Source organism: Anomaloglossus baeobatrachus, chromosome 1 (genome assembly GCF_048569485.1).
Source record: "Anomaloglossus baeobatrachus isolate aAnoBae1 chromosome 1, aAnoBae1.hap1, whole genome shotgun sequence".
Taxonomy (NCBI): Eukaryota; Metazoa; Chordata; class Amphibia; order Anura; family Aromobatidae; genus Anomaloglossus; species Anomaloglossus baeobatrachus.
Window position 1 is genome coordinate 20,649,870 of NC_134353.1, and position 13,039 is coordinate 20,662,908.

At 42.5% G+C, this 13,039-nt stretch overlaps 1 protein-coding gene across 1 annotated transcript in view; it reads left to right on the forward strand.

Moving 5' to 3' along the window:
• Window positions 1-13,039, forward strand: part of LOC142299917 (vomeronasal type-2 receptor 26-like) — a 135,433-nt gene that overhangs the window by 63,597 nt on the left and 58,797 nt on the right. Inside the window, exons 5-6 of the mRNA XM_075341893.1 lie at window positions 6,668-6,892; window positions 12,186-12,397. Coding sequence (XP_075198008.1) covers window positions 6,668-6,892; window positions 12,186-12,397 — 437 coding nt within the window. The remainder of the gene's footprint in view (window positions 1-6,667; window positions 6,893-12,185; window positions 12,398-13,039) is intronic.

Here is a 13,039-nt window from a genome sequence, read left to right on the forward strand (position 1 = left end):
GAATTTTTAAATGCAACAGCTGTCCACAGTTCAATTCCCCTGATGAACCCCAGTTACCAGTGGGGGGAAACGCGTTGGGTGAACGATGGGAGAATTTATATGCTACACCGGACACAGCTTCACTATGTGTATTTAAGAATGGAGAATCCTGGTAACTAATCATATTATAGTAGTCCAGGAGGATTACCAACTAAATGCAGGATACCCAGTGGATCACTAGTTATGGCGTGTTTTATACCTCTTGGTATCTATAATACATAGTAGTAATTGTCCTGTTGTGTCCATCAATTTCACGGACATTATTAATAAATTTCTAACCCCTTCTACTACATTGATAAACTGTTAAAGGATGTAAGGTGTGTTATTAGGATATCATACCTTGTGGAGCACTGTCTATTTTCTATATTTGCTCCTTATGATATCTCTAAAACACACAGTTACAACAGTTTTTGTGTGCGTATCAAATATACGGACAATATAGTTAGTCCTTAGTACCGTTTACTTCTTCTACTATATCTATTTAATACTTGATTAGGGGGGGTTGCTGCCGGTACGAACTCATTGACACTGTGTATTGTCCCAAAACTTGGGATATAACCATTGATCTACATTAACTACATATGTTGGCCTGAAATCTTCATTTTTTCTGTATAAATGTTGCTGTGTCTGGCATTAATGTGCTGATTTTATTGCACTTTGCACTTTTGCATCTTGGTGGTGGCTATTCAATCAGGTAGTTAGGAACAGCGAGGGCGAGCCGCCGTGGCATGGGGGCACCACAACTTACAATGCGCATCGAATATTCGCGAATAGTCGAACAGCGGCGACCTATTCGGCAAATATTCTCAAAGATGAATATTTGAGGCATTCGATCATCCATATTAATTAACCTTCATAAGCTTTGATTTTTAAGTTTTATTTGTTCTAATTGCTGCATCATCACTTGACCGTTCCCCTTTCAGTCGTATAGAATGACGATGTGTCTACTGCTGCTTCTTAGATGCTGGTGATCCTGATTAGTAAGGGCCACAATGGTGATGCCCCCTGGCAGATTAAGGGCCACAACCATTGGTTCTCCTATGAGAGAGGACAAGGCTAGTTATGCTAAAGGCATTTGGATGAAACTCTACTGCAAACGTGAACCGAACGTCATTATACTGAAATCCGAGTATGTCGCATATAAAAATTGTATCACAGGCAGGGCCGCAACTAGGAATTTCAGGGCCCCATACTGACAAAATTTTCGGGGCCCCTTTGGACTCCGCCCAGGCTCCACCTCAGCTCCGCCCCCACCCATATATATACATATTGCAATTATTATTATTATTATTTATCCCCCTTTTGGGCGCATGCGGGTATATATATTCCCAGCCTGGTTTCTGCCTCTCTTGGTCAATATGTCCTCCTACCGGTATATATGTCCCATTCTGGGGGCCTCCTGGCATATTTTTTCTGCTGCAAGAAAACCCCCAAAAAAACATTTTGCTCACCCTCCCCAGCTCCCACATCGCATGGTGTCTTCTCTAAACAGTGAGCTATGATGCATTTCAGCACCCTCCCGTGCATCTAGACCAGGGGTGGGGAACCTTTTTTCTGCCGGGAGCCATTTGGAAATGTCTACTGAACTTCGGGGGCCGCAAAAAATTATCAGCTTGAAAATTACCCTAATATATTTGGTTAATTGATTAATTAACCCTTACTGTGGTAGCTGGAGCTGCTTCATTTTGGTGCGGCTTGATGTTCGGTGATATTGATCATGTTACTTCTCACAACTGCTTTTCCAAGTTTGTCTTGGTCTGGAGCGCAGTCAACAGATTGGTAAATCATATACATCATGTAGGAGATGCTGAAGGCACATACATCACAGGAGGAGCTGAGCGCATATGTATATATTACAGGAGGGGCTGGAGACATATACACACACATCACAGCAGGAGACACTGGGGGCATATATATACATCACAGGATGGGCTGGGGCTCGGACAGTACTGCTAGGCACAGACCGCACTGGCGGTGGCACAGACAACACTAGAGTGTTGTGAATGTCAGTTATGCTTTGGCTGCTGTGAGACTCCCTCTTGTGGCCAGAAATGGTTTGGACAGAGACCAGGTGTGTTGAGCCATGGGCGTTTCCATTGCTAACTCTCTGCTTATTTAAACCCTGGTCTGATAGCAGGCTATGCCGGATGTCAGTTGTTCTTTGTTCACCAGCCTGCTTCATCCTGCTCCAGACCACATCTACCCCAGATAAGTGATTGGCTCTTAATTTTTGTTTGGTTCTTTTTGTTCTTATCTGAGTTTGTCATTTGCTTTGGTTGTTTTCAGTGTATTTGCATGCAGAGATCTTCCCTCTCAGTTGTTTAGCTGGGAAGCTCCCTGCAGCTATGTTTGGAGTATTGCTCCTATAAGTCCTTGTGTTTGTTGCTTCTTGAATTTGTAATGGTTCCTGCTTTCTTTTCAGTGGTATGACAAGGACGCCTGCTATAGGACGGAGTTCAGATCTAGCGATCTGAGGGCTTTTTTTGCACTATGAGGTTGTTGGATTTTTGCAGGGTTTTTCTCTGGCCACCATCAATCCCGTTCTTGTCCTGTCCTATTTAGTCAGTAGGGCCTCACCTTTTGCTAATCCTATCATCTGTGTATTGTATTTTCCTATATCACCGCAGTCTTTGAATGTGGGGGGGAGATCGAAGCAGGAACTGTTCTGTCTCAACGAGACGCTACTTCGGGTAAACTTAAGCCCTGTGCCTTTTTCTCTCGGAAGTTTGCTCCTTCTGAATGGAATTATAATGTGGGGAACTGGGAAATATTGGCTATGAAGTGGGCATTTGAAGAGTGGAGACATTGGTTGGAGGGGGCTAGACATCAAGTTGTGGTGCTTACGGACCACAAGAATCTTACCTATCTGGAATCTGCCAAGAGGTTGAATCCTCGGCAGGCCAGGTGGGCTTTGTTTTTTACCCGGTTTAATGTTGTGGTCTCTTTTTTTTTTCTTTCTCAGGCACCAAGAATGTTAAGGCTGATGCCCTTTCCAGGAGTTTCTGTGCTGACTCTTTGAAGGTTGTCGAGCCGCCTACTATCCTGAATGATAGTGTCGTTTTCTCGGCCATTTCGCCTGTTCTGCAGTTGGCACTGGCGGAATTTCAGAGGGATAAACCTGAGAGATGTCCTACGGGAAAACTGTTTGTCCCGGACCAATGGAGAAACCGAGTTGTCTCTGAGGTTCATTGCTCTGTTTTTGGCGGGTCATCCTGGCATTTTTGGTACTCAAGATCTTGTGAGATGCTCTTTTTGGTGGCCTTCCCTGTCCCGGGATATCCGTCATTTTGTGCAGTCGTGTGGAGTTTGTTCTAGGTCCAAGCCCTATTGATTACGTTCTAGTGGGCTTTTATTGCCTTTGCCGGTACCTAAGAAACCCTGGACGCACATCTCTATGGATTTTATTTCAGAGCTTCCCATCTCTCAGAAAATGACTGTGACTTGGGTGATCTGTGATAGATTCTCCAAGATGGTCCACTTGGTTCCCCTGTCTAAGTTGCCGTCTTCATCAGAGTTGGTGCCTTTGTTTTTCCAACATGTTGTTCGTTTGCATGGTATTCCCGAAAACATTGTTTCTGACAGAGGGGTGCATTTTGTATCCAGATTTTGGAGGATTTTTTGTTCCAAAATGGGTGTTCAGCTGTCTTACTCCTCGGCGTTTCATCCTCAGACCAACGGTCAGACTGAAAGGGCTAACCAGACCCTGGAGACCTATTTACGGTGTTTTGTTTCTGCGGATCAGGATGACTGGGTTTCGCTTTTGCCTTTGGCGGAATTTGCCCTTAACAATAGAGCTAGCTCTACCACATTGGTGTCCCCCTTTTTCTGCAATTTTGGGTATCACCCCAGGTTCCTCCCGGGGCAGCTTGAGGCGTCTGACTGTCCAGGGGTGGATTCAGTGGTACACAGAATGCAGCAGATTTGGGGGCAGATAGTGGATAAATTGTTTCAGTCCCAAGAAACTGCCCAAAAGTTTGCCAACCGGCGTCGGACTGTTGGTCCCCTGTTTTAAAGTGGGGGACACGGTGTGGTTGTCCTCTAAAAATATTCCTATGAGAGTTCCATCTCCTAAATTTAAGCCCAGATTTATTGGACCTTATAAGATTTCGGAGATTATCAACCCTGTATCTTTCTGTTTGACTCTGCCTGTGTCATTTAAGATTCACAATGTCTTCCATAAGTCCTTGTTGAAGAAACATGTGGAGCCAACAGTTCCTGCAGCAGCGCCTCCTGACCCTGTTTTGGTACAAGGGGATCTGGAGTATGAGGTTGAAAAAATTCTGGATTCCCGTCGCAGTAGGCGACAGCTTCAGTACCTTGTGAAATGAAAGGGTTATGGGCAGGAGGATATTTCTTGGGTTGTGGCTTCTGACATTCATGCGGACAGGTTGGTTCGCGCCTTCCATCATGCTCCTCCTGAGTGACCCGGTAGCATTGGTGAGGGTTCGGTGACCCCTTCTCAAAGGGGGGTACTGTTGTGAATGTCAGTTATGCTTTGGCTGCTGTGAGGCTCCCTCTTGTGGCCACGAATGGTTTGGACAGAGACCAGGTGTGTTGAGCAATGGGCGTTTCCATTGCTAACTCTCTGCTTATTTAAACCCTGGTCTGACAGCAGGCTATGCTGGATGTCAGTTGTTCTTTGTTCACCAGCCTGCTTCATCCTGCTCCAGACCACATCTACCCCAGATAAGTGATTGGCTCTTTATTTTTGTTTGCTCTCTTTAGTTCTTATCTGAGTTTGTCATTTGCTTTGGTTGTTTTCAGTTTATTTGCATGTAGGGATCTTCCCTCTCAGTTGCTTAGCTGGAAAGCTCCCTGCAGCTATGTTTGGAGTATTGCTCCTATAAGTCTATGTGTTTGTTGCTTCTTGAATTTGTAATGGTTCCTGCTTTCTGTTCATTGGTATGACAAGAGCGCCTGGTATAGGACGGAGTTCAGATCTAGCAATCTGAGGGCTTTTTTGTACTATCAGGTTGTTGGATTTTTGCAGGGTTTTTCTCTGGCCACCATCAGTCCCTTTCCTGTCCTGTCCTATTTAGTCAGTAGGGCCTCACCTTTTGCTAATCCTATCATCTATCTGTGTATTGTGTTTTCCTATATCACCACAGTTTTTGAATGTGGGGGGGTTTGCTATTCTTTATCTATTTTCTGAGGCAGAGTTATTCATCTTTCCTTCCTTTAGGATAGCTAGTTCTCCGGCTGGGATCGCGGTGCACAGGATGTTAGTTCACCCCTCGGCTACTTCTAGTTGTGATGGTTAGTAAGGGGATGGCGGCCATCTTAGTTGCCAATGCTCTTGTCACCTTTTACCAATGATTTATGGTTGTCTTCCATGGTTCCGGATCATAGTACTAGAGGGGCACAAACAGGACTGGTGGAAGTTAACAGGACTGAGGGAGCACAGACAGCACTGGAGGGTGGCACACAGCACTGCAAGGGTGGTAGGAGGCTCACAGCAGGGAGGCAGGAGGCTCACAAAAGGGAGGCAGGAGGCTCACAGTAGAGAGGCAGGAGGCTCACAGAAGGGAGGCAGGAGGCTCACAGCAGAGAGGCAAGAGGCTAACAGCAGAGAGGTAGGAGGCACACAGCAGAGAGGCAGGAGGCTCACAGCAGAGGGAGGCAGGAGGCTCACAACAGAGGGAGGCAGGAAACCACGGGGTGGAGGTTCCCCATGCCTGATCTAGCTGAAGCAATACAGGGACTGGGGTCGGCGGGCCTGCAGTTGGCGGGCGGCCATGGGCAGAGATTAGCGCCCCCCCAGCGAAGATCAGAGGGCCCTGGTAGAGATCAGCGCCTCCCCAGCAGAGATCAGCGGGCTCCCCGGCGATCGTCTTAGGCTCACAGAGCTTACCTGTCCCCGCTGGCTACTGCGTCCTCACCACCTCCACCGCTGTTGCAGGAGTGTAATGAGGTCTCAGAGTGATGACCTCACCTCCTGCTGCACGGCTCAGTGATGCCGTGTCCTGCTCTGCTTTAATCACTCTTCCTCCACTCCAGCACATGGCTAATTTGCATGTGCTGCCCCTTCGCATACAAATTAGTCATGTCTGGTAGTGAAGCGACACTGCGGGGCCCCTCTGCTGCTGCTATGACTGTAGCCTGGTGAAGAGAAGGGGCCCGTCCTGCCGGGGGCTTAATAAAGATAAGCATTTACCCCGGGCCTGGCCGGGCCCCCTCTCTTCACCGGGCCCCCTACACCAGGCACAGTAGTAATGCCCTGATGGCGGCCCTGATCACAGGTGAGAAGAAAAAGAAGAACTTAACTCCATCTTCTCCATTGTCTGTGTCAGTGTATATCGGACTGCACTCGGATGACATCAGAACAGCTCCATGTTTTCCATCCCACCATAAACTTGTATGAGTTCACGTGATCCTATTTTGAGGCACTCTCCACTTAACTGCAATTTACTTTTTAATGCCGAATTGAAATGAGAAACAATCACTGATCTTTGTGGCCCCATAGTATAACAATGGTCATAGTGCACTCTGATAAAACACCGGATTGCACTCACCAGAGTCATATACTCGTGTGATTGAGCCCTAACACTTAGCATGTATACAATGATAGATAAATGTGGAAAAATCCTTTATGTAAAGAATCCTCAATTGTGACATTTTATTTTCTCAGTTACAGAGATTTCTAAGGAAGGTTAGCTACATCGATCACACAGGACAAAACATCTCATTTAATAAGGATGGAGAATTGTCTTTTCCCATGTCCTTATATAACTGGATATTTAACACAGAAGCATCTGGAAATACATTTGAGTCACTTACTATTGGTCATATTCAATTTGAAGACAAAGCATCTCTATCTGTTAGGAACACTGGAATACAATGGAAGACAGGTAAGGTAAGTTTATTTATTTTTCACTTTCAAAGACAGACCTATCATTGAAGAAGTGGAAGTCAGCCGAAATATTATCCAAGCAAGAAACGTATTTTGTTAATAATTTGCTTTTCTTATTTAGTGATTTTGTAAAATCGGTGTGAGAGCTCAATTTCTTAATGTGACTTGAGATCTTTGTGCCCCATGATCGAATTGGACAGATATGAGACCAAAGAGCTCCCTGGTTTCAAGCCTCCAACCCAATATGGGGATTTGGACTTAAGGGTGCTTTACACGCAATGACATCGCTAACGAGATGTCGTTGAGGTTACGGATTTCGTGACGCACATCCGGTCTCGTTAGCGACGTCGTTGCGTGTGACACGTACGATATATTCTCAGAATTATAGAAAAAGAAAAGGACTGCATTCTGGTTATCAATAAGTTAAGGAGCAATACTCAATGTTAGAGGTTAGCAACCCTATTTAGTTCGCGTTCACCGGTATGAGAGTCGGTACAAGCCTTGGCCAGTTACCCAACACTACTCTAAAGATGCAGATGTTCGCTAAGTGTTCATTTGCCGAAAATCCACTCCGAGCCCCCTCACAGCAATGTCAAGTATTGGCATGCCTGTGATTGGCAAGGTAAATCACTGTAAAAAAAAGAAAAAGATAGTTTGTATGTCCTGCTTTAACCGTTTTACTGACTCTCCCCACAACAGTAACACCTGATGTAGCTGCACTTCTAAGTCTACTGATTATCTCTCATGCATATTCACTGCTTTACCCGCCCACTAGCATCTTTGATTGGCTGCAGTCATACCTCGCCCCGAGACAGCATATGTGATTGGTTCGAATCCCAAACGCTTTCTGCGAGTATATATCATGGTATAAAATACATTTTAAAAATTGGCTTAGGGTTTCCCCATTGATTGACACAAGCACAGTTAAAGCCCACACCTAAGGCTCTGGCCCCAAGCAGTGTGCTCATCTTGGCTGTGTATCAAGATAGAAGAAATCAATTGCAGCTTTTTTAAATATATAAATAAATCATTTTTAAAAAATTGCGCAGCCTCCCCCAATTTTAATACCCAATAATGATAAAGCCAGCAGCTAGGGGCTGGTAGTCTCAGGTTGGGAAGACCCATGCTTATTGGGCTCCCTCAACCTAAAAATAATAACCTGCAGCCGCCCAGGATTGGCGCATCCATTAGATGCGACAACCCCAGAACTTTACCCAGCTTTTCCTAATTGCCCTGGTGCGGTGGCAATTGGGGTAATAAGGGGTTAATAACAGTTCACAGCTGTCACTAAGCCCTAAATTAGTAAAGGTGTCTATGAGCCTTCTCATTAATAATTTGCAAGGGAAAAGATATAAACAATAACACCCCAAAAATTATTTCTTTGAAATAAAATACAAAATAACACTCTTACCACTTTATTAACTCAAAGACCAAGGAGCATCTGAAGTGACAGCGTGTGGCCATAGAACATGACCACGCGCTGTGGACGTAAAGCAGAAACTGAGCCCAAGCTATCAGCATTGAAATCACTCAGGTTAGTTGTGGCCAAAGCTGGAGGTTCCCATTGTTTTTCACCTGTGACCACAGGTAACATAACTTCAGGGGACCTCAATGAACTCAGTGACCTCACCTCAGACCTGCATTTCCTGGCAGAAAACTGCATTTTTTTTTTACAAGATACAGTTTTGGTGCTGAGATTTTTCATCATATTACTGCACTCAATGTATACCTCCTGTAAAAAAACTCACATCGAACCCGCATCATAACACCCGCGGTTATGATGTATTTTTTGCCAGGAGGTGTAGATTGGGTGCAGGAATATGGTGTAAAAACTTCAGCACAAAATCTGCATCTCTTGGCAAAAGAATGCACAAAAACGGTTGTTGTGCTCAAATGTCTGCATCAGATCATCAGATTTCAACAGCAAATTTGCACCTCCTGGCAGAAAACTGCATTGAAATGGTGGGAAAAACATTTTTTGTGCATTTTTTTTTACTGAGAAATGCAGATTTTGTGCTGAAGTTTTTACACCTTATTCCTGCACCAAATCTACACCTTTTGGCAAAAAAAATGCATCAAAATTGCATCAAAATTGCATGGTGTTTTGATGCATTTTTTGCTAGGAGGTGTAGATTGGGTACAGGAATATGATGAAGAAATTTAAGCACCAAATCTCCATCGCTTTTGGCAAAAGAAAAACAGTTTTCTGTCAGATGATGCAGGACTGTGAACTTAGTGACCTCACCTGAGGTGCAGTCACTGAGTTCATGAGGTCCCCTGAGGTCAGATATCCTGTGGACACAGGTGAGCTGCAACTAACCTGAGTGATGTCACTGCTCTGCTGATTGCTGATCACTCATGTTCGATGGCCACTCCCTGTCATTTCAGATGTAGCAGAGCTGGAATTGCCATGGGACTTCGTTTGGATTACTTAGGACTTGGTTGTTTTGAGGTTAATAAAGTAGTGAAAGAGGGTGGATTTTATTTCAAATAAAAATGTTTTTGGTGTTTGTGTTTATTTACTTTCCCTTACAGATTAGTAATAATGGGTCTCATAGATGCTTTTCAAAACTAATCTATTGCTTAGTGGCAGCAGTGAGCTGCTATTAATCCTTATTACCCAGATTGCCACTGCACCAGGGCAATCAGGAAGAGAAGGGTAAAGTGCAAGGACTGTCACATCCAATGGATGCGGCAATCCTGGGTGGCTGCAGGCTACTATTTTTAGGCTGGGGGACAATAACTATGGATCTCCTCAACCTGAAAATTCCCCAGCTATCGGGCTTTATCTTGGCTGGGTATTAAAATTTTGGGGGACTGCACAACATTTTTTTTAAATTATTTTTTTAAATATTTTTTTAAAAAGCTGCATGTTTTTCCTGTTTTTTTAATACACAGTCAAGATAAGCACCTGGCTGAGAGGTGCAGCCTTTAGCTGTGGGATTTATCTGTGCTGGTATCCAAAGATAGGGGCCCTACCACAATTTTATTTTTGATTTATTTATTATTTACCATGATAGGTTCTGCAATTCTAACCAATCACAGATGCTGTTTGGATCTGTGGTCTGACTGAAGCCAATCAGAGACACGTGGGTGACAAAAGAAGTGAATATGTATGAGGGATAATCAGTGGCCCTAGTACAGCTACAGGAGCAGTTACAGCCACAGGAGTAGTTACATCCGTGCTTGAGACTAGGTAAGTATGTCCTTCTTTATTTTCTTTCTTTTACAGCCCCCTTACACTATTTTACGATACAAAAGTTTGGCCTCCAATTGAATTCAGTGGGTTTGGCATGTTTGTCGATCTGTTCGTCGACCAGCTCGGCAAACACCTGAAAGCTCAGTGAAGAACAGTGAACCAAACTTTGAAAGGTTTGCTCATCTTTACTCAATGTCAGGCAGCAGATACAAAAGCAAACAAGATTTTTTGGTTGTATAAAAAGAGAGATAATATGCTTTGATATAAATATACAATTAGCCTCTATAAAATACTTATAAGGCCTCACCTGAATATGTGATCCACTTTTGGGCTCCACATTTTAAAATTAATTGGGGAATTTAGAGTCAGTTCAAAGGTGGGAAAGTAGATTAGCACATGAAATGGAAAGATATACTGCTGATGATCCTAGTGATTTATTCCTGAGCTGATAATGTTTAAGGGGATATATTCCTGAACTACTAGTGGTTCTGGTGATGTATTCATGTACTGATAGTGGTTCTGATCACTGGGCAACAATTTTTTTTTCATTTTCTGGTGCATGAGGTTTTAGAACTATTTCTATATATTTCTGCATCACAGATTCCAAATCAGAAATATGTTTTTTTGGTGCATTCTCTAGTTTTTTACCTATTTTAATATTTTTTTGTTTAAGTTTATGTCATGTCTTGGTTTTTAAATTTGAGTTAAAGGGCAACAATTCTTGGATTCAACATAACCACAAGGCAATTAAAGAGGACCTGTCATCACGTTTTGGTTATCTGATAAAAACAGCCTCCTATTTTGTTTTTTTATTGAATCATGGCTTCCTCGAGTAGGCGTAAATGTAAGAATAGTCCTGACACCTTCTGTTATATATGTGGCTGTTATACATGTCAACGTCAAAGGTGCAATATTTCATATTTTGTGACACGTGCACATATTGCTTATATTCAAGTTCCCCTTGGAGATTCAAGACAAAAATTGGGCTCCTTATATTGTGTCATAATTGTGAGGAAATGCTTCGGGACTGGACAAAAGAAAAAAGCAAAGGAATTCCTTTTGGTTTTCCCATGGTTTGGTGTTAATCTAAGGACCACAGCAGTGACTTATTTCTGTCTGATCCATACAAAAAGGGCATCAGCAAGAAAATATGTCATATGATTGGATATCCAAATATTCCTTCAGCAATACGACCTATCCCACACTCTGAGACACTCCCGCTTCCAGTTTTCAATGGTTTTATTTCTTGTAAGGACGAAGAAAGTGAACATGGTGACCAAATGTATTTTGATAAGAAGCATGAGGAAATTAATGTAGAATCTGAAAGGTCTTCTTCTGATACAAGCAGTCATTAACCCCTAAGCAGTTTACCCAACCCGAATTGAATGACATAGTAAGAGATTTGGGCCTATCAAAGAAAGCAGTATAGTTTTTAGCCTTTAGGCTTCATGAAAAGAATGTTCTTCACCGGTCAGCAAAAGTTTCCCATTTCAGGAAGCATGAACAGATTTTTGTGGCTTTTTTTTTCCAAAGACAAACACATTGTTTCCTGTCATGATATCAGTAGTCTTCTCAGTCAGCTAGGTGTTACCACTTACTGTCCAACAGAATGGCGGCTATTTCTTGACAGCTCTAAATGGAGTCTGAAATGTCTTCTCCTACATAACAGTAATATTTATGCAGCGGTTTCAATTGGTTATTCAACTCATCTGTGAGGAGATTATAATGACATAAAAAATATCCTTGACTTCCTGAAGTATGAAAAACATAATTGGATCATTTGGGTAGATCTTAAAATGGTAAATCTCCTCCTAGGACAACAGAGAGGATTCTCAAACGATCCTTGTTTTCTGTGTTTGTGGGACAACCGAGCAAGGGAAAAACACTGGACACAGTAAGAGTTGCCAAAACGTGAAGCTCTGGAAGTAGGGATGCAAAAATATTGTGAATGAACCTGTAGTTGATCGAGACAGGATCATTTTTCTCATACTTCACATCAAACTTAGTTTAATGAAGCAGTTTGTTTGTGCTTTGAATAGAGAAAGCCAATGCTTTCAACATATTATTTCTGCTTTTCTTACCTTGTCTTTTGAGAAGATAAAAGCAGGTGTATTCTATGGACCTCAAATTCAAACTGTCATACGCAATGACGAATTTGCAAAGAAGATAAATAAGGAGGAGAAAGCAGCATGGCAGTCTTTTGTGGCAGTTACAAAGAACTTTCTTGGCAACAAAAAAGCAGAAAACTATGAACTTCTGGTTCAAAGGATGCTGTTGGCCTTTATAAGTTTCCCAAAACTCTTGGAGCTGTTGGTGATGAGCAGGGAGAACGCTTTCATCAAGTTCTGAAGATGATATAAGAGCATTATCAGGGACAGTGGGACAAAAATATTATGGCAGACTACTGCTGGAGCATCAAATGAGATTGTCCTCAACATGTACACACACACACACATGAGCTACAAATGCAAATTTTTGCCTGAATACAATTTAAATAAGTTTTGTGCAAATTTTATGATAAAAATAAGTGTTTTAATATGTTCTATTTCAAAATTGTAAACAAATTCTGATGAAAATATATATCTTTTAGTGTATTACTGTATTTACTGCATTACATTATTACATTTTCACCAAGGTGATGCCCAAGACGACATTCTACTTCATTATGTTAAACTAAATGTTGAAATTTGTACAGTAAGATGAAAACCTAAAATCTTGAATTGCAAAAAAAACTGTACCTTACAGAGAAAAATTAATTTGAGCTCAGCACACTCAAATTAAGTAAGAACAAGTGTTTTTGTGGATGCAACACAAATTTTGTTCCCCAGTGTTATGTGTTCATGTACTGATGCTGTTTCTGGTCCTGTAGCAATGTAGATGTGTTAATCCTTAATTTGCCAGATTTTACAAGAGCTTATTATAGGATCAGTGCACAAGTGGACAACACAAAG